The sequence below is a fragment of the Ammodytes marinus genome, assembly GCF_949987685.1.
Source record: "Ammodytes marinus genome assembly, chromosome: 20".
Lineage (NCBI taxonomy): Eukaryota > Metazoa > Chordata > Actinopteri > Uranoscopiformes > Ammodytidae > Ammodytes > Ammodytes marinus.
Window position 1 is genome coordinate 14,262,382 of NC_137224.1, and position 27,335 is coordinate 14,289,716.

Genomic DNA, 27,335 nt, shown 5'->3' on the forward strand with positions numbered 1-27,335 from the left:
GGAGGAAAAGCCTCAGTAGTAGTAACGCTGCATCTCTGTCCAGTTGGTGATCCAATACTTTTTCTGTGGCTCCTCAGGCTGGAATCCAAGATAGAACCGATAGCGCTCAGCCTTGGGAACTTTCACCCCCTGGTGCTTTGGCATTATCCGGTAGTAGATGGCTCGCTTGAAGAATCCAAGCTAGTGGGGATAGAAAAAAAGAAAGAGAGAGAGAGAGAGAGAGAGAGAGAGAGAGAGAGAGGAAGAGGTGACATTAAAAAGGATACACTTAAGACAGCAGGAGAGCTGGGATTCATGACAGGTTGAGAAGGGGATTTAGGATTCTTTAGGTAGAAGATTAACCCACACCGGGTGAGATGAGGACGGATAAAGAAGTGAAGAAAAGCGTGACATTAATAATCAGAAGCTAAATGCACAGAGTTAGCCTGGAGGGGAAGTGAAAGCGATGTTAGGTCAACACAAATAGAGGACACAAAAGATAAAGAGAAAAGTTAAGTGGTAGGCAAGTTGATTCACACCCGAAGCAAAGTTTTGGAATCAATAGCATCTATAGCAAAAAATCCATCAGTGCTGTTACCCATAAGCCCCACAAGTGTGTGTGCTGCCCCCATTGGGGCCTCAGTAGTCTTCGGTCAACTTCTCTGTCTCAGAGGGCTGGATCTTCATCTCAGCCTTCTGGGCCTTGGCCTCGTACATCTCCCTCCTGTTGGCCCTCTGGAAGAAGCCACACTGCCAGCGGAGGAGGCGGGTGCATGGTGGTGGTGGGGGGTAAGTCAAATGTTAGACTAACGGCTCAATATGGAAGGTATAGATCAGACATATGAATGGGCTATTGTATAATCCAGAAGAGATGGTTGGTGTGAGTAAAAACGTAGCAGGGAGATTCAAAGCTATCCAAAGGCCTGTGTCTGACTCTGGACAGTGTAATCAGTGCTGTAATGAGTGGTTGTCTCACCTTCTGTAGTATAAAAATGATTATTCCCAGCAGCAGGATTCCTGCTACGACTGCAACGATGATGATCCATAGCGGGAGCTCGTAGGGCACCTCCACCCCCTCCACCGGTACTATGTCTACTACAAACTACAAGAAAGGTGCAGAGAGGCAAGTCAAGTCAAAATCATAAGTCAACAAAATAATGATTATCACCATCAACATCATCGTCATCTTCATTACGCACCGCGGCTTCCTGGTTGGTCATCTTGATGGTTGGTTTATCTGTAATGAGCTTGAGTGTGGCTTTACCTCTGACCTCAACTCTTAGAGTGTCTTCGTAGTCCTGCAGGGGCACACACAAACATTTAACCACTTTTTTAAAAAAAGGTTGTCAAAGGTTGTAGAAACCCAGAATCTAAATATGCGCTTTTAACGACATTAGGACATGTGTTTGCTATTGTTCTAGCCCTGGAAAAGAAAATGTGATTAGCCAACCTCCAGCATTGTGCTGTTCCACAAACGGGACCGGACGTAAATCTCAGCTGAATTGGTCATGTTGAGCAGCGGACAGACGAATGTTACACATCGCGCGGTCCCCTGGGAGCACTCCTTCAACACACGATGAGAAAGAAAAAACTGTTACAAAAGCGTACAAAACATAGGACAATGACACCATTTTGCTCTTTGTTTTTTGGGGGATGTTAAAAATCTTGACTGTTGACTGAAAACATCTATTCACGCATGTATGCTGACGATACAATATTTACTTCTGTGCATAGTGATATAGGCTGTATTCTACGGCAGGCCTACATGTTGAGTTAAAGTGGTTGAAAGTGGAAATGCTAGTGCTTTCTATTGCCCTAACCCTGGCGACATGGCTCTTGGGATGGCAATGTTGGTCGTCTCAGTCAGTTAGTCTTTTCTACCAGACTTATATGTCTCAGCAGTTTTTAGACAGATTGCCATGCCATTTTTACAGATGTGCATCACCCCCAGATTTTGATGATCTACTGACTTTTTCTTCTGGCTCCACCAGCAGGTTGACATTTGTTACCTTGAGTGAAAATTCACTAGGACTGCTGGACGTATTACCAAGCAATATGATGCAGGCATTCATGGTCGTTTTAAACATAGCTATCTTATACAGTATGTGAATTATACTCTCAAAAATATAGATTTATCAACGTTTTTCCATTATTATTTACCCTACCATTCAGCTTTACTGTTCTACAAGTGTTTATTAGCACTTAAAGAAGTATCTGCATATAAAATAATAGTTAAAGAACAAATGAATTGGGAAGACCTCGCTTTGATGAGCATATATAACTTATTTCTTCCTGCATTTCCCAGAGAGCACCATTTCTTACCAAAAGAGCGGTCCTTTTCCGGGGACCGAACACAGTGATGGCTGCCTGTGGCTCAATAATATGTGGCTCGCTCGTATCAGCAACTTCATTCAGAACAATCTGCCGTTTGGTACGCTTTGGACCGCTCTCAGACAACTGGAAGACAGAGAGAGAGGGAGAAGGGGAAATGAAATCAGGAAGCTGATGAGACAGAGACGTGACATCACAGGGCTCGTGGTAATTACTGGTTTTGATAAAGACATTACCAAATTCTTCCTAGAATAGCGTTGTCATTTTACCCTGTCTATATCTAGGCTGCATGCATTTTGACTCTCTATTTTGGGCTCTGTGAGGTTTGTATGTGGTGATGACGCAGATGTGTTTTTTCTTTCTTCCAAAATGTATTTCAGAACAGCTGCGGTTTGGCTTTGAGATAATTTTCACACCCCTTTCCTACACCATCACCACCTACACACCAACAAGGCTATAGTTCATGCTGCTCACTTCAGGATGAACTGTGCAACAAGCCAGTTAACAGCACAATGCACTCAGTGGCAGCTAAGTTAAAGTAAATGTAGTCTTGCATGCAGCTACTGCCATATTTTGTATGAGTGTGTGTATGAATGGGTGAATGTGGTAAGAAATGTTAAGAGCTTTGGGGCTGAGAAAATCGGCTAAAAAGCGCCATATAAGTCAAGTCCATTTACCATTTAATATAGTTAGGTGAACTTCATGAAGCGCACTGGGATATTATCTAGGTATCTAAAAAATTAAATCCACAGAATAAAAATGTGTGTTTGACTGTCACATAGTTGTTAGCCATGCTAGTGTCATGGCTCTAGGTTCGTAAACATCAGTTGGTTGGTTTGTTACATTGGTTTCTCACATACCTATAATACCTTTAAAGGGGCACTATGTAACTTTGGCTGTGTCAGAGAAGTGAACATTTTTCAAGGTATATTTTTATAAATGAATAAATAAACTTTCCTCAAAGGAAAAATGGATCCCTGGAACACTGTTTAAAGTAGAAAGTTTCCTGAAAAGAAACTGTTTCACTGTTGTTGTTTACAGCAGCAGGGCCCACAGTTTGGTTTAAAAACATATTCTAGTCTAATGTTTGGCATATTCAGTATCTGTATCTGTAGGCCTATCAGACTCAGAGGTTTCCTCAGTCTTACTCTGGAAGCTGTTTCAAGATCAAATACTTCAAAAATAAACTTACAGTTAGGTTAAGCGGGTTGACAACTTCTCCAGTGGGGTTACATTCCATCTCTGATTCCCCTTTAACAACAATCTGCGTCAGGTACAGCAGCCACTTGCCGTTGGAAACCTCAAAGGGCCACTCAAATTCCACAGCCAGGGTACCCAGGTCACCCAGGTGCTTTCCCAACATGTTCACCTATTGGTTAAAAAAAAAGTTAGCATCACAAAAGAAGGGAAAGTTCAGTAGCAGTTAAACAGATAGTGTCAAATACCAATTATGGTGTGACTTTTTGCAGTCAGGAATTGACTGCAATTTTGTATATCCAAAATAATATCCACCCCGGGTCATAGGCCTTCTTACAACACAAACCATGGCTCACAGAACAATCCCTCCCCCACGCAATATTAAAGTAAAAATATCTCTAAAGGCAGGGCGCGGATGACAGACATGTGGGTGACACACTTAGGCCTACTAATATACAACCCTGGAGGTCCAATAGAGACGGAGAGTGGTGGAGGTGACTCACTTTGAAGGTGAACTCCACCAGACTGCCCACGTCACTGGTGTTGACCATAGCAGACTCGCCCTTCACTGTCCCGCTGAACTGGGTTTCCACCCGTTGCTTCGCTCTGGGATGAGAGGTAGAAATGATTACGCACTGTGCACATGAAAAAGCTGATGTGGAAGATGATGTGACATTATGCACTTCTGTATCCTTGGTATTTTCGGTGCTCTTTACTGTATATATATATATTGTATATATGAAGTTTAGGCCATGAGTTGTTAGGTCATGGGACTCACAAGGAGAAGGTGGGGTTGATGGTGTTTTCAATCAGCAGTCCCACAGGCACAGGCATCATGTCACTCTGCTCACTAACACTGAAGGAACAACCACTATATGACAACGCTGTGTGCCAGTGTAATATTGACATATATATATATATATATATATATATATATATATGAGACATTATTGCACAACCACTGAAATTTAAAATGACTACTACTATTAGGAATAGCTTCCATATTTAGCATTAGACATAAAGCAATCGATATTTAGCACGTACGTTGACAGAAGCAGCTGCGACTCAATTTGCTGTGTGTACAGATCGATTCCTGCTGTCTCAAACATGAGGGTCAGTGAAACCTGATAATTGGGCAAGAAAAATAAGAAAGTGTCAATATTGAGGAAAAAAAAGACAAAATCTATAAGTGAAAATCTGTTAAACAGTTCTATAAACATACCTTTTCATTGCCTTTGAGTGGATTCCCCAGTTCACAAATCACCGTGTTTTCCAAATGGCATTGTATGTCACTTTCCTGAGCAGTGCATTAAAAGAGTGAACAAAGGATAACATTTATTAAGAAAAGGGGACTGGAGAAGATGCATGTGCAAGTTTGACAGTAATTACACAGTAATTCAACAAGGCATGATGAGCAAAATAACCAATAAATGGACAGTTTTTAAGTTGTCTGCTGCCCTCCGGTGGACGTACCAGAGACCTGACGCCAGCGTAGCTCAGTGCGGCTGGGATGGTGACATTGAGCATGGCCTGGTGGGCGTCTTCGGCCAGCTTCCCCTGACCAGGAACATTCACATTGGTCACATTCACCAGCAGCCTTAATAACTTCGTATTGCTGTTGAACTGAAGCACCTGTAATTTACCCATCCTGAAAAAAGGGAGACATGAAAAAAAAAGTTTTTATATATTTTTTATATTTCTCAAGGATTACTTTTAGTCTAATTAATGCATAGGTAGATGAGTAGATTTGACACCACTCTTAGGTCACAATGTTTAACATGAAGTCTACCATCAGCCATTTAAGTTAGCTCAGCATTAAAACTGGAAACATATGTGTAAAAGGCTAACCTTGCTATGTCCAAAGCCATACTGTGTTGGAACTTGTGAGATTTAGGTTGGTGCTGGTAAGTGTTTTTGTTATTATGGGACAGGGCCAGCTAGCTGTTTCCTGCTGTTTCCCACCTTTGTGCTAAAACTAAGCTAAGCGTCCGCTGCAACCATGAGAGTGGCGTCATTTTTTTTTTGTTACCAAACTCTTGGCAAGAAAGTGAATGAAAATCTATTCACCCAAATGTCGAACTATTGCAATAATGAGTCAGCTATTTGTGACATGAATTTTGTGAAAGAATGTGCTATCCATAGCTAGCAGCTTTAAAACTTTTCATCAGTCCAATTATTCTGAATTCCCTTTCACCTCTTGTAAGGCCTTTCCTGTTCATCCACAAACTGAGCCGTCAGCTGCAAGTTGCTGCTGCATCTGTTGTCAGAGCCACACGCCTTCTGGAAGTGAATCTGCAGGAAAATCAAACAAATGATACTAAATCATTCCTTACACATACAGATGCTTAAGGCTAGTGATTTAAGATGTAGGCCTATGATTGAAGTGTAACTATATGGACCGCTCCGTACCTCAGTTCTTTGAGAGAGTTTCTGATCCTGGCTGATAATTGGGAAGGAGTCCAGGTTCTGTAGGGAACGTCTGGCTTTAACTTTTTGTTCATTTAAGGAGATGTTGAGGGAAAAGACCACAGGCTCCAGTTTGTCCTTCACAAGTGGCTGTAGAATCATCCAATAATCTTGTATTAGACTTAATAAGCACAATAAAATATATAGTAGAAGTAAAACACACGTTTATCAGTGCACAAATGCTCATATCAGTTTATAATACACACAAGTGCAATATAGTGTACTTGAGTACTGTATTGAGACCTTACCACTACAGTCAGTTTCAGATCCTGACACTTTTGTTTATTAGATTGCAGGCTCAGGGTGCCGGTATACGTGTCATCTTTGTTGTCCAGGAAACGAACACGAGGGTTTCTTCTCCTCTCCATGTCTGCCTCCACTGTGTACTTCACCGCTAGAGTAGAATCACACACGGTACATTTAAGAGCACTGCATGGAGTTCAGGAGCTCATCTAATAATACAGTAGTTTTTATGCAGGTTCCAAAATGGCAGCCTTTATTTTATGCAATTTGGAAATTATTTTTACAATTCATTTGACAAATGACATGGTTTGTCTTTCAAAAAGACATTTAATTCAAGTCAAGGAAGGCCTCTTACTGATATCTTTCTTGAGGTCTTTGTTTCCATTGCTGAGAGTGAAAGACATACACAGTTTCGCTGTAATGCTGTAAAACACAAAGAAGAAGAAAAAAAATTAATCTTGTGTGTCAAACAAAAATCAATAAGCCAGTTTTACAATTAGATTTTCTAAGTAGGGGCTCACCATGGTTTATTTTCAGGACAATCGTTAGTGTCCACAATGTGTGGCCCGACTTCGAAGGTCTCAGTTAAGTGGATGACTGGTCGAGCCCTGAATACAAATCAAACGAAAAGAGGAATCCAACTGTATTGTATACATAGACAACCACCATAAAATGTGACAGAATTGACTCATATCTTCCATTTTATGTCTCTCCTTGTATGTTATGACTGTTACAAGCCGAAGAACTTCCACATTGCCACATTTTCAAGAACCAATTAAAAAAAAATGCTGCCTTGAATCACAGCTTAACACAAATATAATTTTTTTCAAATGGGTTCCAGGACATTCTCGACACATAAGGCACCTTCTAATAAAAATAAAAAAATCCAAGGTAATCATGAAATTGTTGAGTGAAGTTTTCAGTGAACAGTGCCATACATCAGGTTACAGCCTCTCTCTCTCTTATTTCTACCTGAGCAGGGCCACGCGGTCATCCAGTGAGCCGACTAAGATGTCAGGGTAGCTGTTGTTATCCATGTCTATCCCTCCGTTGATGGAGTAGCCGAAGGTGTGGAACCCTCCGTTTGCCACTGACTTACCCTCAATCACCTATAGGGGGCAACAATGACGCATGGGATGAATGCAATACATCTGGTTCCCTGTCTGAAGGGTATCTATCCATGGCTTTAAGTCACATGTTACCTGACTGTGCTCCTGTGTGATTCCCTTTTTGCTGCCCATCCAAATGTAGACCCTTCCTGTGTCGTGGAATGGCGCTCCGACAGCAAAGTCTGCAGACATTAACAAAGAATGAAAATAATATAATTTGTGTTGAATATACAGTAAAAGCCCTCTTGGTGGCAGCATAGCACTACTTGTACTAATAAATGAATAACCAGTGGTGGCGCTTTTCAGGCAGCTTCAAGCTAGTCCGAAATACAACACAGACATTATGTTTCCATGCTAAGATGATTGCTTAGCAACATTGAATAAAAAAAAGAAAACAATCATTTAAAGTCTGAGTGGGGAACTCAGTGCTTCCTCTCTCCTGAAGCTCGATACCATTTCACAGCAGAACAGATTTTGTAACACTTCTCGCTAGTGTTGTATACACACAGTGGTGGACAAAATAAAGGAAACACAAGTAAATGAACTATTGTGTACGAAAAGTAAATCATCATCATTTTGTATCTGCTTTTATGAATGAATCTTCAACTCCGGTGCAAATGTTTTGGCTTTCTAGAATTTTGAAGCTCCAATTCAATATCTTATCTTTCCCATGAGGTATAGTTACTCTTTCCTAATCTGTACCTCAACTGCTACACTGCCAAAAATAAAGTTCTATTTTATTTGGTCAGTCCCCTCAGTGTAAAACAGATGTTGCGTACAGAGTCATACCTTGGAATCCATCTTGGTTGACATCACCAATGGCAGCCACTGCGATGCCGAATCCAGAGGCTGGTGGACCCTTGAGCACCATGCTGGCTGTCTTCTGGAAGGATCCATTCTCATTCATGTAGATGTACACGGCTCCTCCCTCATCCTTCTTACGGTCAAAGTAAAATGGGGCGCCCACAATCAGGTCATTCCAGCTGCGAAGGAAACATACTTTTAAATGCAAGTGTATGTTACACACGCGTCAGAAGGTGACATTCTAACAAGGTTTCTGAAAGAAATACAGTGTTTATAAACAGCCTGGGCTCGGTAAACATGTTGTAGGCATGTTGCTACTGTCGGCATCCTTTGTCAGTTTACAGAGCCTAGGCTGCGTATTAACACCAGATTCCCCCCCCCCCCCCCCCCCCACAGCGTATAGGTAGTGGATAGTGAGAAGGTATTCACTTGTGTTCTACATTTAAGGTAGACATGTGGTTTCACAATGATTTCATGAAGAACACCTGCTGAAAGGACATGTTTTCTTCTCCTGTTTTAGTTCCTACATGTGTGTTGTGCATTCTCCGCATAACAGGGCAGAGCTACAGAGCCTATGAGCATGAGGCTGCTCAAAAGTACAAGATACAGTGACAGATAGTAAACTGACATGCTAACCCACCACTTCCCCTTTTCTTATTTTACTTCTATGTATTTGGAATCAAATCAGCTTGTGCATGAAATAAGGTATGAAAGGTGGGAAAATTATTTCTAAATGAATGGGCTGTCATGAAAGATGTACTCAAGGACTGAGTTCTGCTCATCTGGAGCACTACATCTTAAATACAAATGATTTCCAAATCAAACCAAGGCCATCATTTTAAAAAAAACACTGCAGAGGGCTGTATATTTAAAATGAAATATAAAGGAAAAGGACATGCTAGAGATCATATAAGCATATATGTTTTCTGTGTGGTGTGCAGAGACGCACTCGTCGTTGTTGAGGTCAGTGACAGCCAGGCTGTTCCCAAAGTATGAGCCCACTTGTTGCCCGGGGATGATGAGCACTGGATCCATCGGGGATTTGTCAGTCCCAAACCTCACAGCGCCCTTGGATTCTTCCCTGGGAGACCCTGTCACCACTGTGTAATTGTCATGGCTCAGCAGCCTTTTCTCCTCAAGAACTGAATAACCTGCAGAAGAAAGCAGTCAGGAGGGAGCCACTCAAGGGGGGGAGGGGGGGGGGTATAACGCCTCGAAAGCAAGGAAGTTTGTTTCCTAACCATTCTACAGTTTATATGGTGTTAAAAATAAAACATATTGTTTATTTACCCATGTAACTGTATCTGTATTTTTTATCCATCTCTCCAAATGCTCTGACTCTAATGTCCCAGGCACTCTCCGGGTCTGGATTTTGCCATGACACGTGAACATTTCCTGTATAAAAAAAGCATCATTATTAGACAACAATGTTACTGTATATCCAGTTCAGGCACAATGGACAGGTTTCCCAGACAGGGAATACAGGTCCTTCTCATATAATTAGCATATTGTGATAAAGTTGATTATTTTCCATAATGTAATGATAATAATTGAACTTTCATATATTTTAGATTCATTGCACACCAACTGAAATATTTCAGGTCTTTTGTTGTTTTAATACTGATGATTTTGGCATATAGCTCATGAAAACCCCAAATTCCTATCTCAAAAAATTAGCATATCATGAAAAGGTACTCTAAATGAGCTCTTAACCTAATCATCTGAATCAACTAATTAACTCTAAACACCTGCAAAAGATTCCTGAGGCTTTTAAAAACTCCCAGCCTGGTTCATTACTCAAAACCGCAATCATGGGTAAGACTGCCGACCTGACTGCTGTCCAGAAGGCCATCATTGACACCCTCAAGCAAGAGGGTAAGACAGAGAAAGAAATTTCTGAGCGAATAGGCTGTTCCCAGAGTGCTGTATCAAGGCACCTCAGTGGGAAGTCTGTGGGAAGGAAAAAGTGTGGCAGAAAACACTGCACAACCAGAAGAGGTGACCGGACCCTAAGGAGGATTGTGGAGAAGGGCCAATTCCAGACCTTGGGGGACCTGCGGAAGCAGTGGACTGAGTCTGGAGTAGAAACATCCAGAGCCACCGTGCACAGGCGTGTGCAGGAAATGGGCTACAGGTGCCGCATTCCCCAGGTCAAGCCACTTTTGAACCAGAAACAGCGGCAGAAGCGCCTGACCTGGGCTACAGAGAAGCAGCACTGGACTGTTGCTCAGTGGTCCAAAGTACTTTTTTCGGATGAAAGCAAATTTTGCATGTAATTCGGAAATCAAGGTGCCAGAGTCTGGAGGAAGACTGGGGAGAAGGAAATGCCAAAATGCCTGAAGTCCAGTGTCAAGTACCCACAGTCAGTGATGGTCTGGGGTGCCATGTCAGCTGCTGGTGTTGGTCCACTGTGTTTTATCAAAGGCAGGGTCAATGCAGCTAGCTATCAGGAGATTTTGGAGCACTTCATGCTTCCATCTGCTGAAAAGCTTTATGGAGATGAAGATTTAATTTTTCAACAAGACCTGGCACCTGCTCACAGTGCCAAAACCACTGGTAAATGGTTTACTGACCATGGTATTACTGTGCTCAATTGGCCTGCCAACTCTCCTGACCTGAACCCCATAGAGAATCTGTGGGATATTGTGAAGAGGAAGTTGAGAGACACCATACCCAACACTGTGGATGAGCTTAAGGCCGCTATCGAAGCATCCTGGGCCTCCATAACACCTCAGCAGTGCCACAGGCTGATTGCCTCCATGCCACGCCGCATTGAAGCAGTCATTTCTGCGAAAGGATTCCCGACCAAGTATTGAGTGCATAACTGAACATAATTATTTGAAGGTTGACTTTTTTGTATTAAAAACACTTTTCTTTTATTGGTCGGATGAAATATGCAAATTTTTTGAGATAGGGATTTTTGGTTTTTCTTTACTTTTTTGCCAAAATCATCAATATTAAAACAATAAAAGGCTTGAACTACTTCAGTTGTGTGTAATGAATCTAAAATATATGAAAGTCTAATGTTTATCAGTACATTACAGAAAATATTGAACTTTACCACAATATGCTAATTATATGAGAAGGACCTGTATTCCCAGTGCTTAGACTAACACTATAATTCTGCAGCAACGCACCAAATGTAATCCCTGTCTGTGAAACCAGCCCATTATTTCCATGTTAAGTAGCAAAATAACACTCTGATTTGCTTTTAACTCTTCAGTGCCCACCTTGCCACAGGTAGCTGCCGGGGGAGCCGATGTAGACATCAGTGTCTGTCATGCCGCCTGAGATGCCCATGTTGCACTGGCCCTCACGCTCCATGTCGTGGTTCGGGTCACAGACCTCATAACTTTGAGTCTGCCATTCGTCGTTTTTGTCCAGGGTCAGGTCGTTACCCCTGACATAGCACTTTCCTATCATCCGCCTCTGCTCATCTGGGCCGGGCTGGATGACCTTCACATAGCGATGCCCGCAAGCCTGGACACCAGAGAAAGGTGTGTATTCGAGTATGTTATGGACTCTTTAGTTAACTTATAATGTGTCAAATCTGGCAACCTTATCTGATATTTCTTATAATATAGAAATTGAATCAGAGAATCAGAGCTAGTATTATTCAAAAAGAATGTCTTACTTAGTGCTGTATATTGTACACTTAAAAATAAACAATAAATGGCTTTCATTGCCATGACATTGAAAACAAAAAGTAGTATTTTTTTTACACTTTGATGCCTTTAAAAAAAAAAATAGACCCCGCCCTTGCCACTTCAAGCAATAACAGAGGGCCCTAAAATGTAGCGGTTTTAAAGGTAATTGGGGTGTGTGTTTAATCATAGTTCAAGAATGTTTCATCGACCAAAGAAACTCATTTCCTCTATGAATCATATTAAAAAAGAACTTATAATATCTTAGTTATGTCCATGATTACAGTATGAATCAACAGTGCATTTCCTACCTGCATGTGTCATTGTGTCTAGGGTGTGTGCATTTTGAGCGTAACATCTGTTTGCTGTATGTAACAGTTAACATTGCCATGAGGACGCTGTGTCATCTGTGACACTTAGAAAGATGAAATACGAACACATTTTATCCCACTCTGCATCCCCTCAGCGCTACAGTTAATGTCACCCTATACATAATGTGCCACCTGTGACACTGACTAATAAAGTAAAAAAAACAGGGTGTCATCTCACCAGCACGTGTCCATCCTTCTTGTCTCTCTGACTGGCCACTGTCACACCCAGCCACATGCCCTCCACCATCTCAGATGAACTCGCTGTGGACGGGTCATATGGGTTTGGTCAGATGTGGGAATAATTTATGCTGGTTTAAAAGCTTGTTATCAAAATGAAAAAATAAAAGTGTAAAATATACAGTTTACCATTTATATTATATTAAAGGTGCTCCGGGGAACTCTAATTTTTAGTTAATTCTTACACCCCATTTGGACAAAAGCGGTAGTGTTTTTACTACGCCAGTTTTAGTTCCTGGGTGAGCGTACCCATGACAAAGAAAAACTATATACAAATAGCATTCTTTGCACTGATGGTCTCGTTTGCTGTTACATGTCATTTATGATCATCAGAGGAAAAATGAGACTTGTTTCAGAAACATTTCAAATGTACTTGTAGCACCTTTAATGTTCTTAATTTAAAACCAGGTTTCTACTTTTAATTTAGTATATACTTTAACCAAACAAATTTAATTAACAGTCCATGTCCAATCATCCATTATATAAATAAAAACATTCAACATTATTACGGTGATAATAGTCACAGGAAGAGCAGCCCAATCAGTCAAGCTTTGCTGAGCCTGGGATCATGCCCTGACAGATATGAATACTAATATGATACTTTTGGCCTCCAGGGGGGTCTATTCCCCTCTAGGTAGGAGAGCTGTAAGCCTACCAGTTAATAACCCTACATTAAGAAAGGATGCATTCTCAGAGTTTCATATCCTGAAGCGCATCATCAGCTAGGTGCAGCAAATACTTGTTAATGCTTCAGAACATGCCTGGGATTAGAGTCTGAGATTAGTTTAGACACACTAACTCTGTCCTGTGAACAAAGAGGAAGTGAGCTGATTATCATGTGCAGATTATTATTTACAGTTGCTCACTTAGCAATCAGTGACTCGTATGTGTTTAATGGGAAAACAGTTCCGATTTTTACACATTAAGGTCAGTCTACTCATCATGGAGAGGATGACTCAACCGTTTTCCAATGTCTCCAGTAAACCTGAAAGAAACTTTTGCAATTCTGAGAAACTGGAGGTGTGGAGTTTGAAAGAGACGTTGAAAAAAAAGAAGCTAAATCTCACAAAAAAAGATGCTGTTGGGGCAATTATGGGAAATGTAGTTTCGGATTTTACTTTGGAATAGGACATTTCTGCTTTGGCAGCTTACATTTTGATAAACATTTTCAATCAGCTCAAACCACAGAGGCTATCGAGTATCGCTTTTAAGCGGCTCTTAAATAGCTTTATCTGGATTGCTTTTTAGCCACACACTGTTGTTGTGCCGTCTACACTAACATTTCTAACGATTGGATGGTTTGCCGTGAATGGTGCCCATAGGATGAATCCTTAAAACTCTTGTGATACCCAAACTTTACTTCCAGAGAGACATTAGTGCCGAATGTCACATCATCCTGGGTCACCATTTGAATTTGTCCAATACATTTCTACAAAAGTTAAGACACAACCAACATTCTCAACTGTACTTTCCATTGAGAGCTTATTAGCAAGTGTAAGCATGCTAAGCGCTAAACTAAGAAACTGGTATCATTGGTGATAGCTCTGGAACACTGCAAATCTGTAGTCCCCTGTTAAATATATCAAAACGACTGATGCCGTCTGAAAGTTCTGCATCATGCTTACTTGTGTTGACCAGGTCCATTCTGGTGCAGTCACCGGTATCTACTGTAATGGGACAGGAGTAGACGGCGCCCGTTTCATCGACATTTTTCAATTCAATGACAGATTGAGCTTTCTCTTTTGGTGCTCCTGTGAGAAGCCTGGACACAGACAAAGACACACACACACACACACACACACACACACACACACACACACACACACACACACACACACACACACACACAGGACAGACAGATTAGGATGTGTTAGATTAAATCAGAGTTTTGTAATGGTGTTAGACAAGACCCAGCAACATAAAAAAGCTATGATTTCAGATAAACCTTCTAGTCTAAACACAGAAAAAGTACCCTACAGGTTTTAGGTAGCAGTACATTTGAACATCAACCCAACATTTGGCGGTACTACCCTAATAAATTATATGAATTATTTGGTGTGACACCTAGACAGACACTAAGTAGGCCCTTGTATTTGTTTCCACACACAAAGAAAGAGTGAAACATTTCACCTGACCTGTAAATTAAATGTGGAAAGAGTGGGGCAGTCAGGGCATGACCCCATGACAAGTCTGGGCACCACACACACACACACACACACACACACACACACACACACACACACACACACACACACACACACACACACACACACACACACACACACACACACACACACACACACACACACACACACACACACACACACACACACACACACACACACACACACACACACACACACACACACACACACACACACACACACACACACACACACACACACACACCAACTAGCCTTCTCTGTGATTGACCTGATCTTTTTGTCCACTCACCCAGGCACTCCCTACATCAGCACCTTGTAACACACCACACAGAACTTTGAAGAAGAAAGGGATTACTCCCTCCACAGGGCTCTGTGCTGGGACACACTATTTACTGTCAGCACATGATTTATTGGCTCCACTTTGTTGGGAGGTATAGGTGCCGACAGTCTTGTTTACGGTTTACGTGACACATGGCCTGCCATGCTGTGGGAGAAACAAACGCATATAGTAGAGTGGTCAAAGTGCACAATTTAAGCTTGGTCTCATTCAAACTTTTCTGAGAGTGGTCATGCATTGCTGGGTGGACGCTGACACGTTACTGGCAGTGGTGAACAGTGGAAAGTGGATGAGTCAAGCTGTTGAGTCAAGCTTGCGGGCAACTAACTGCAAGAGCTTTCACGCACTGATAAGTCGGAATACATTCTGATAATGGGTGTAAACTTAAAAAAATAAACCTTTACAGAAAAAGCTCATTTAAAACAAAATGTCTTTCATGAGTCAAACCTTCATTGTCCATACTTGAGGATAGATCATTCATTCTTCTCAGAGAGGTACAACATGTCGGAAGGATGAGGCACACTACAGCATACTTGAAATAGTTAGTCGATTTAGTCAAATATTGTTGCATGCTCGCATATTACTCTTTTGAGGTGATCTTTTTATGCAAACACAGTGAAACTGTACCAGGCTCTACCCCTCCACCACAGCCTTATATCGTATGCATTGCAGGCCAGACGACCTTACACTGAAAAAAAGCCCACAATCTTCACTTGCAATCTAATCATGACATCTGAAGCCCAGATTTGCCCAGACAAAAAAAAAGTTTGCATGGAAATGAGTCATGTGAGTTTGTTCTCTGGCTCATCTTTGATCAAATGACCCCATTACAGATAGTACTGTAAACTGGACCATCTTGGTGAGTTGTGGCATTCATTTGATCATTATCTAGGCTCACAACGGAGTTGAGAAGTGATTTAGACCAGACCTACATTAAGTGACCACAGAGACTCTATAATCTATACCAGCCCTTAGCTTTACAATGAGTATTTTTTTCCACTAATGCATAAAATAAAATCATCCTCCAACCTTGCCTGCATCATTTGAAAGAGAAAGGTAAGATTACCCTGTTGCAGACAGGGCATTATCAGCAGAATCAGTTATCTTGCCTCAGTGATGACAACCAGGGAAGGCTAAGATGGGCCTCTGAGGGCCAACAGTTTCCAGTGGTCCTGGAGGAAGAGGCTTGGACTCAGGTAATGATTTAATAATGTAGACAGCACCTGAGATTCCACAGAGGCTTGTAGTAGTGAGCGGTTCTGCCAGATATGTGGTTAACTGGGGGCCACAGAGTCCCACTACGAGTGATGAGGCCCATTCTCTAATCTATAGCAGGAGTATATTTGTGTGTGTATGTTCCCACACTACAGAAAGTGTATGTCTCTGCACACATGTCTTGCCTTTCTACTTCCTCAGCCATTAAATCAGAAGCTGTGGCCAACCGAAAGGTGTTTCAGCTGCTAGTGGCACAGAGTTTCTCAAAACATTAACCTGCAAAGTTGTGGGAAAACCAAGCCACACCTTCTAAAGCATTTGGTAATAGCAAGAAAGAACGAAGTTGACCCAGAGGATAAGACTGTGTTATAAAACACTTAGAGCCGGGTTAGTGTGAACTTTGCTCACGCAGAAAAAACTGTCAAAAGAATTGGGGCAGAGAGTCCAGTGCTAATCACACACGTGCTTGGGTAACCTTGGCTGGCAGAGCTTGTTGCTGAAAATAGGAGAACAAGGCCTAGTCTAAACCCAACCGAGGCGTAAACATAGTTCACTGTTGTCTCACTGTCTTATCAGAACCAAGAGGGTCACCATGTGTTTGTTGTGGAAATTCAACTCTGCTGATTGATGCCACCATGCTGACACAAGGATACAGTTAAAACACAGCTTTAAAATTTGTATTTTAAATCTTTTTGGGAAATACACTAATTTTCTTTTACACAATTTTACATTAACTATAACTTTATAGAAGCACGCATGAACCCACCCACCCACACACATACAGTACACACACACACACACACACACACACACACACACACACACACACACACACACACACACACACACACACACACACACACACACACACACACACACACACACACACACACTCTATGAGGGGATTTGAAAAAAAATTGCGTTCCCAACTCATATATAAAAATCACAAGAAAACTTGAGTCAGCCATGACAGCACACCTCATATCCTGTCCTGTTCCCACTGCAACATTGTATGCTCAGCCTCCTATCTCCCTGCCTGCTCATCACCTCCTCATAAACAGTCTGTCAAAGGCCTGGGGAAGTAAAGAGGGGGGGCAGCTGCATTCCTAGTCTGAGGACATGTTGAAATTTGCCCCCTCTGCCTCACAAGTCAGCGGCTGGCTAAACCAAACACCGACTGCTGCAAACACACCCAGCCAAGGTGAGCGTGGCAGTGGCTGCATTCTTCACATCGGGAGTGAGAAAACCTCAGAAGAAGGGAGTCGGATGAACTACTGTGTATCCATATCAGCGCTATCTCGTTAAACAAACAGAGGTCAACCTATCTAGTCATTGCATAAACAATCGCTGCCCACCTACTGCACCAACAAAACAGAGGATGAGGGAAAGGGGTGTTGAAAAAGCGAGGGAGTGATGGAAGGGAAGAGTGAGGAATTGCTGAGAATAGCATGTGATTGCTTCTTGTCTCACACTAGAAAAAAAAGAGAAAAAAACGCACGCTTTGGTCAGTTTGGTAAACAGACATCTCTACAACATGTAGTTCTCTTGTAGTTAATGAAAACTAAACCATCATCTCTCACAACCCCCCACCCCACACCTGACTGTTCCTCCTGACTCAGAATAACATCAGCAGCACTGAAACCAAGAATCCCAACCTAACCTTTTGCAATAGTCGTGTTCAGTCCTGTTCAGAGGGGAGCAAAGTGTCTCATGTAGGGTACATTCATCTTCATATTGGCCCAGTCTCAACAGGCTTGTGATGACGAGACACATAATATACGCCTATTACCCTCACCCTGCTGGCCCTCGTTGTTCATGTCATGAGGTATAAATATTTAAAAAAAGGGGTGAGTGAGAGCAAGTGGCTAACAACGACAGTACGATGGAAGAAAGAAATCAGAGTAAGACAAATAGCAGAGGTGTGTTCGAGTGCGTCAGCCTTTAAACAAGTGATGGATCACCTGTCCAGATAAGGCTTAGGGGCAACCTGTTTGTCACAGGGTGTGGCCGTGGCCCGAAGGCAAAGAAAAAAGAAGAAAAAAACCTCCGGCATCACTTTACAAAACCTCCGGGCCTGTTTTTCACTATCGGCCATTGTGCATGTAAACCAGCCATGGTTCATGTCTACTACAGGCATGCAGCACAGCCACAGGTTTGCCTCTTCTGCGATTACAAATGCGACGCAGCTGTGGCGAAGTGGGTAGGTCGGTCGTCCACTCAACCTCATGGTCGGTGGTTCGATCCCCCGCACCATGTCATAGTGTCCCTGGGCAAGACACAGAAACCCCAAATTGCTCCCTATAGTTAGCCTGCTATTGGTGTATGTGTGCATGTTAAAGTGGGAATGGGAACAGGTCTCCCTTGAAAAAGAGTCTCCAGTCTCAATGGGATTTAACTGTATAAATAAAGGTAACAAAAAAAGGCTACTTCTGTCAGCCTCACTGGAAGCAAGTTTACACACGCAGTGCTGCCCACGATTACAAGTAGTTGTCAGATTAGGACACGAAGGGAGAGGCTCAGTGATGTGACGAGGAGAGAGAAGTTTAAAAAGTACTGTGATTGTCAATAATGTCTCTACCTCCAACACAAGAGAACAAAAGCCGGTTAATGTTTTGCTTGTGCGTGGTTTGGCTCAGGTAACTTGTGGAACTAGAGTGCATGACCACCCTGTTACCGTCTGAAGAAAAAAAATGTCCTATGTGGGAGCAGGTGTGGATGGGTGGAGGGTGTGAAACAGACATTAGCCGTTACTCTTGCTTACTGGCATCACTGCCATAAAAGATGAGAGATTTTATGTAGTTGTTAGCCTGCTGCTACAGAATAAAAGTGGAGCAAAATATGAAAGAGGTTTGTGTGTTTTTTATTAGGAGGCACATAGCAAGTCGCCAAATTGTCGAACAAGCATATAGGGAAGGGAAAGGTCCACAAATAGACACACGCACACTGATGCGCGCACAAACACACACACACATACATACACACACACACACACACACACACACACCGACTGGCCTATACTTCACCCTCAGGATTGTAAAAATGTATTGTAATACAGGGCACTCCTACTGCTTCCAGCGAAGTCTTGCCACCCACACTAAACAAATAAATGGAGATAACATTGAACGGAGCGACTCAATCAATTTGCAGATTGAATTAAGCATGAGGACAAGAGCTTTTTATACTCATGTAATGACTTCAGCGAGAGACGAGAGGATGGTTGATATGATAGACATGGCATGTTACTGCGTGTGCCACTGTAACCGTGCTGACTACAAGATGAGTGTGTTTTTTCATTCTACTGTATAACTGCGCTGCACCCAGTGTGATTTCACTTGTGTTGCAGCAGCACTCTGATAAATCCAGGTCTTTGTACTTTCAGGAAACACTCTCACAAAGCAGTAGGAGGGGGTGAGAGAATGCACGTTGCTAACGGACTACTCACAGCAAGAACTCCTAACTGTTACCACACCAACTGTGTGCCCGCACGTACAGAACATAGCCCACAGATGAGTGGTCGCTGGACAAACAGTGATAGATTAACCTGCTGCAAGTAGCTAAGTGTTGATCACACACACAGACACACACACACACACACACACACACACACACACACACACACACACACACACACACACACACACACACACACACACTTGCCCTCACAGCACCTGCGTGTCTCATGACTTTCACCTTTTTCTTTTATCTATATCTGGAACAAATAAAATGATCTTCATCTTGGATCTAAAGTCCAACAACAGGGAATATAACACAAAATACCCTTGTAACCTTGTAAATACAATTCATTGTCTATCAACAGGCGTAAATGATTAACAAAGCAAACAAACACAGAGTGAAAGGAAGTAAGTGGTTAACTGTGGGCACACCTAAAAACGAAACGTGCACTAATGCTGAGGCCAGTTGTGTTCAACTGTATTTTCAAAATAGCAGCAGTCTGCATAGGGTGCAGTCAGAGTACAGCTCTATTTTTTGTTACTAAAATGCAACATTTCTCTTGGGCTGCCCACAGTCTGTCACCCATCTCAGAGCTAAGGCAAAGAGCGGGTGAGCCTTTCCCAACTCACCCTCTACTCTCTGGCCAGCCATCAGCATTGTCAGACTCCCACAGAGTATTCCTTTTGTCGCAATGTTAGAGATTTTAAATAAAAAAGCAATATGCATAAAAATGGGAAATAGAGGTAATGAAATGCTGGCATCATTGTGTTACATGGTAATGTAGTTACCATAGGGGGAAAACAAGGCCTACATTACTGTGAAACTAAAGGAGAAATGGCAGGGAACAATTGGATGAGTTAAATAAAATTAAATATCAGTTTGCACCTGCCTCTCCCCATACACACACAACAGTCAAACAGGGTACCTCAGCTGGACAAACATCCTGTTTGAAGACCACCATCTGCCATTGGTGAAACAGTAACAGGAGAGCAAACTCATTTGGACCCAGTGTGACAAATTAAACATGGCAGGTCATCTCCTGATAATAAACTTACTCACTTTTCATCAGCAACGAGTAAAACCTTGTCTGACAAGGACAATGTTATTTTGGCTTATGTCTGGTTGGTTGGCTTGCTTACTGGCTGCTGCACAGCCCTGCTTCGAAGGTTAACAAACAAACACACACCACACATGCACACACACAAACAAACACACACACACAATGAGACTGGACACATGTTTCTCGGTGACCCCAGCGAACATCTTTCCTGTGAACTCACGTCATGCAGCCATAGCACAATTCACCAGAGACTCTGAGTATCAGTATCAACATGTGCATTAACATCTTGACCCCGGCTCTATATGAAGACATGGAGGGTGTCGGGGGAGGGGAGTACAGGTGGACTACCTCACGGCTACAAGGGAGCAGACGGCAACACTGATTAGCGGGCCTACAAAGTGCCAAGTTTTCACTCAAGACGTTACTCAGCTTATATCAAAGCGGAGCTACGTGCATGTTTTTACCTGCAGGGGGCTGAGAAACTTCCAGGAAAGACACCTGGGGCTGATATTTGTCATAATTTGATTTTTAAATATTTAATAAATATATATTTTCATTAATCAATAAACTATCCAATAGGAGGCCTTTTATGACACGTTTCCCGCCAATTTTGTATTATTAAGGACAGACAACAAGTTACTGAATAACTTTGGGACTTCCGCACAGACATACCAAGTGTAAACCAATACGTCAGGATGGTCTCCCGTTCAAAAGATGAAAAATGGCATGAGGAGGGAAAGGCATTGAAGCATATTGTTTTTCTAGCTCCAGGTAGCCCTCATTAGCCCGGAGGCTGGCAGCAACAGCCTCTTTTTTCATGCTGTTTGAGGGGGCATTTGTACAACCAGTGGAGAAATAGGGAATAGGGGGATCTCTTACACTTTTGTTAAGACAGACACAGTCCTCGCTTCAGGTATTTCCAATGAAAGCCGCCGCCATAGAGAATCTCCTGTGTTGAGATTAGCAGGAGGCACGGGGCCCCGCTGGGATCCATTTCAACGTGTTATTAGAAGCCGTCATTCATCCTGCTGCTGGACAATATGCGACTCATGCCATTACCAACTGATTGGATACAGGCAATAAATTACTAACTTTTAGTGAGGTCTTCTTGGACAGTTGCGATTGGCTTGGCTTAGACTCCTTGAGGATTGGCACAGTTTTTCACTCTGTTTTTGATTTGATGGCTTTGATTGTTGTTGAGTCTTTAGATTTGTTTTTCTACCATATCATCATATATATGCAAAAAAAAATGCTAATGAATAAAATTTAAAAGTACCATCATTAGTAATCAGTATTATATGCTCATGTAGATCATTATGCATGTACAGTCAGTATATAGTGAAACAGTGTTGTGTTTTTAACAAGCTCTTAGCAATATTGTGCAGCTTTAAAATATTATGTGCATCTCTGTCCATTGTCTCTTGGTGATATGACTACAAATGTCTCTCAAATATAATTTGCAATGTCACAGGGACACATCGGGAGCAACTCCCAGCTGGATCTCATATTACAAATCATGTATAAGGGGCTAATAGAGTCAACACAGGATTGTTATCTGAGAGTGTTTCACTGTGTTAAACGGGGAAACTAGCGCTCTGATATGCTAACTCCAGCGACAAGCCATTAGCATTTCCATGAGGGGGGAATGTTGGATCAAAGCCAAATGTGAGACATACATACCCACCTGCATCATTTACATTAGAGCGAGTCATATAACACGTCAGGTCATTCAGTTTAAGTGATGTGATACCAAAAATCGCACTTTTATGTATTCTGTCGTCACTGAAATCACTCAGCAGCAAAACTTCTGTACATTTAGAGCTTAAGGCCCCAACCTTTTTACTGTACTGTGCAAGAACATGAGTGTAAAAAAAGACCAGTCTATGCATGTTTTCATCTTTTTTCTTCGGGGAAAACGAGTTCCTATTGGAATCCATTGTAACTGACATGAAACTGATCACAGGCACATGTATCCCAAAAATAAATATAATGTTAATTCAAAGCAAAATTCAAAGCCTCTCTACCACCCACGCTCATCGTTCAAATGAACTTTAATGGAGTCTGATTCAGGAATTAGATGTTTAGTTCCATCAAACTCCAGGGGAGGTTTCTGAAGCAAAGCAGAGTGTGATCCTGAGCATGTTTGTGTCTATGAATCTTAAAGCGCGTGGACCCGTGTAACCTGCACCTCGCAGCACAACAGGGGGAAGGCCCCAATGCAAATTAAATGGCTGACTTTCATGGCCTCGGGCCACTGCAGGCAGACAGAGATGAGCTGGAAAAGCGAAGGCACTATACTTCAGCTCTGATTATATATATTTATCAGTCAGAGAAATTAAGATTCTCCTTCTTGGGTCATAGAGGTTTCCATACATAACATCAAGGAACATTCAGACTGCTGAAGGAGGGGCAGAATGTATTTATTATTTGGAGGGTGTGTGTGTGTGTGTGTGTGTGTGTGTGTGTGTGTGTGTGTGTGTGTGTGTGTGTGTCTGTGTGTGTTCCCCAATGGTCCCCAGAAAGCGCCATTCACACCCCTGTCTTGTCTCAACCTGAAACCTGGCAGGTTGTAACTGTGCAGAGAAGGGTAATACATTCCAAGCATGCCATGGAGTCAGGGGACTGGAAGAGCCAATAGGTGGCCAGCTGACTGCCCAGTCCCTCCTCCCCGCTACAACAGAGAACAAAAAAGGGCCCTCTCAGGAAACATCTTAGACCTGGAAAAAAGGGTGATTCAAAGAGGGGGAGTGGAGAGGTGAATGTCCTGTACAAATTGGCCTCAGGTAGCTTTTAGATTAGCCAGGTGAAGCCCTTCCCCAAGACGAAGAAGCAATGTTGGTCTACTTACTCATTATTGGTCACATGCGTCCCTACAATTCAAAATACATTTTCTAAATTGCTTCAGTCGAACCAAAGACACACTGCTAGATTCAGACTAATGAGATAATAGCCTCCGTCTTAAGAGGTTAAGGGGAAAACTTTATTGCCCTCGCTTTATTGCAAAAACTGGGAGTGGTAACCCTTTGTCTTGACTTTTATCCTGGACTCTGTTTGACTCATGCATGAGCAAACAACGGTCACTTTTAAACAGTACGCAATGTCCATGTCACGGCTGGTTTATGTGCGTCGTTTGGCATTTTACAAATATTCACAATCGCTGCCTCGCTCCGATAATGAGGACAGATGTAGCAAACAGCTCTGAGCTCTGCAGTGAGACAGGGCCACAAAAGACTAAAAGAGGCCTCACAAACACAGAGGAAACAGACTGTATAAAGCACAGTATGAAGCCAGCCCTGTAGACAAACATTGGGACACACCATCAGCACATTGTGATGTGTCTTTACTGAATCAGAGAGTATGTACACAACTGGTGTCTTGAGTACTGGAGGACTGTCCTCACTCAACAATGGTGGCTCCACAGCTTTTAACAGCTGTTTTAGAAAAGACGCCATTAAAGGGGAAGATATTAACACACTACACTACACTCGCCAAACACATTAGACACACATGAGACATCCTTCTTCATCATGAACTGGTAAGACGTACAGATTTTTTATTTTTTATTTTTTAATCCGCTTATTCGCTTTCTTACGGAAAGTTACGAAGACTATCCCTCAAGACACTCTCATGTCTGTATGGCAAGGTAAATATGAAGCTATACAGCATATTGTTATCTATCAGCCACTTAGGTTAGCTTAGCCTAAAACCTTGAAACATTGAGAAACAGCTAGCCTAGCTTAGTCCGAAGGTAAACTAGTAAAATGTTGGGATTCTGGTTGACTTTGTTATTGGAATTGTTACTTTGTTATTGTTGGACAGGATCAGCTGTTTTTTCCTCGTGTCCAGTCATTGGGCTAAACTAAGCTTAACGACTGCTGGCTGTAGCTTCATGTTATGATACATTGAGACAGTGGTATTGATCTTTTCGTCTAACTCTCGGCAAGCCAGCAAATAAGTGCATTTACCAAAACATATTACTCTGTTCCTTTACACTTCATTTAGGGGCTTGTTGTGTGCAGTATTGACCTTGTTATGGTGAAGGATAGCCTATATCTTAACCAAATCGGGTGCAAATATGCTTAAACCCCTCAGCTAGAAGCAGCATGATGAGACTTTTAACAGGCTCCTTGTCCCTACAGGCCTCCTAGTCTCATTACCAAGGCCATGTGGTGCCCTTCTTGGGTTGCAGTCCATTGACGGTGACTGTATCCCTCTGGGGAAGGGGGGGGGGGGGGGGGGCAGAGATGGCAAATTGATCTGAGTGTCAGCTGGACCCTGCTAGACGATCTATAAACTGGGAGAAATCTCTGTGATACCCCGTTCTCTTGGAGATTAAGGCTGATAAATAGCTGACCCTGCGTTCCAAATCGCATACTCTTTCTTTTTTTTTATATTCTACATACTACATCTGACAATAAATAGAATCTAGTTAGCATGCAGTAGACATACAATTGGGACATACTTGTACCTATTTATCAACATAACATTGCGCCTTGATCTTGCCTCTTGCTTTGATATCCGTAGCATCCCGGTTTGTTTTCATACGGAGGCTCCGTCAATGTGACATCAGTTCCGGTGCGCACTGGATTGTGATTCAGAATCGCCCAAATAGCTTGCTGTTTTCAACACTAAAAGTCTATGGGCCGGATGTAGTAGACAAGAATTGGGACATCCTTAATCTTTTTTCTTCCATACTAAATAGCAGAAAGTATGGGTATAGGAACGCAGGGCAAATCCCTTCCCCGGTGACAACACAGAGGAAGTGGGCCCTAGTTTTTTGCACTTGTCTTCCTGCAATACCCTTCAAAGCGGAACGATGACACAGATAACAGCTACACGCCGTGTGATCATGGGTGCGGAAGGATGAAGGGGGGCCGCACAGTAATTGGCCAAGGGAAATCCTACACTAAACAACCATGCAGTTTGAGGATCTTTCATTAAAGAGGGCTTTGTAGCAAGACAGGAAAGATGTGTCAAACTAATTCTAAGTCCTCGAACATCAACTATGCCTAAAATGAAAAGTATTTGACTTCTATGTGAATCCTTCCAAACACTGTTATCTCTCCACATGAGCATTCATGTCCTGGTAATAACAACCTACAAGAAGTTACAGGCCAGTGATCGCTTTCATCGCAAAACACAAACCCACTTGTGTCTTAGGTGAAGGTAAAACGCTCCGGGAAAAGTGGAAAGAAAGTAGAGCAAAGTGACAAATATGGGAACCCAGAAACTGATCTTTTCTAACAATATTAATACTTAATTCTCCACAACTTGTGGCAATCATAAAAGACACTTCTGCTTGTGTATGTATTATTGAACTCCACATGGTGTTCACCTGGCCCAGCTGTTTCACCCAGAACTACAGTACAAGCTCCTCTCAAATGTAGATGTCTAACATGGCAGTTCCTCAGTGCATTTTCAAATATGGGGCTGAATCAAAGTCGGAGAGCGACTGAAAAAAAATTGTAGGGTTGAAGGTTTTTTTGGAATCAATTGTTAACCAGAAATAGAACAACTTTAAGTAGAGAATGAATGAATATAATTATTAATTGAAAAAAAAATCCATAAAAAGTCCCTTATAATAATCAAAACCCCTTTCACTTTTGGCACATGCCATAGGCTAGTGTTTAAGATACTACACCTGTTTGATTCCCTAACAAACGTATATGAGTATAGGCTTGAATACATGGCTCCGGTTCTTTTACAAAAGGTGGCCTTTAGAGGAACTACTCTACATGCGGAAAAAAGGGAAGTATGATACGAACGAAACGAATGGACGCGTGTCGAGGGCAGTTCATAAACGACAGGTGTTAAATTAAATGTAATGTAGACTCCAACGCTTCATCGATGGCTTTGCGCAGTGACTCTGGGCGCAATAATCCCCAATAGATATGGTAACATGTTTTTTTTTTTGGGTCATTACGTCTCCTGCTCTAATACAGGTGTCGCGCGTATTTTCTCAAACAAGAACAGCTGACAACTTACAGGAACTTGCTGGAGCCCACCGTCGTCTGTTCATGCAGAGCTACTGAGAATCCGAAGAAGCTCCCTTTGGTTTTCCCCTCTTTGATCACAGGAAAGCGTTCGTCTATGTTAAATCCACTGCAGGTTCGCGTCCCGTGGTACACAACCAAAACAGCGCACAGCAATAGTCTTGGAGACATGTTTGGGCCCGGTTCGTGCCTCGCTTTAGTGCGTCGGCGAGGGTCCGGCACGGCACTCTTCCCACAATAGGCTCCAACAGGTAGGCTGCGCTTCACAGAGAGCTCCCCATCGAGAGCAGCTCGTTCCCGCTTGCACTCTGTCTCTGCCTGCCTGCCTAGGTGTCTGCCTCCCTCCCTCCCTCTTTGCCGCCTCCCCCCGGCTCTCCCTCCCTCTGCTCTCCCTGCCCTCCACACACCCAAGCAACAAGTGCACTGAATTCATTCACAGTCAGTCACACACTGCAGAGTGCGGTTAGCAGTGTGAAAACCCCAAACCCGTCTCTCACCTTTTCCCCCTTCCTCTCAATCTCTCTGTTTCTGTCTTTCTCAGCTCACAGCATTTTGGCTCTCCACCTGTTCTGCCTGTCAACACAATAAAGTTGCATGTGCACTTTTTGGGAAGAATTTATATAGAAGCCTAGTCTACGATGACATATTGAGGATAGCATCATAATGCTGTGGTTCTTGGTGTACGCTACTGTACAGGCATGTGCTTTGGTTCTGAATAAGACTACAACTTC

At 42.5% G+C, this 27,335-nt stretch overlaps 1 protein-coding gene across 1 annotated transcript; it reads right to left on the bottom strand.

Annotated features, from left to right (window-relative positions):
- Positions 1 to 39: 39 nt before the first annotated feature.
- itga3b (integrin, alpha 3b) lies at positions 40 to 26,907 on the bottom strand. The gene is made up of 26 exons (XM_080049150.1): positions 26,597 to 26,907; positions 14,007 to 14,143; positions 12,323 to 12,405; positions 11,360 to 11,609; positions 9,420 to 9,524; positions 9,079 to 9,280; positions 8,115 to 8,308; positions 7,419 to 7,507; positions 7,189 to 7,325; positions 6,738 to 6,824; positions 6,572 to 6,639; positions 6,222 to 6,367; positions 5,917 to 6,063; positions 5,702 to 5,799; positions 4,981 to 5,155; positions 4,730 to 4,804; positions 4,552 to 4,631; positions 4,286 to 4,363; positions 4,011 to 4,113; positions 3,503 to 3,679; positions 2,302 to 2,436; positions 1,430 to 1,543; positions 1,179 to 1,277; positions 956 to 1,081; positions 578 to 729; positions 40 to 180 (listed from the first exon to the last, which is right to left on the bottom strand). Exons 1-25 carry the CDS (start codon positions 26,773 to 26,775, stop codon positions 619 to 621), a joined length of 3,195 nt encoding a protein of 1,064 aa, XP_079905276.1. The 5' UTR covers positions 26,776 to 26,907; the 3' UTR covers positions 40 to 180; positions 578 to 618.
- Between the last annotated feature and the right edge of the window lie 428 nt (positions 26,908 to 27,335).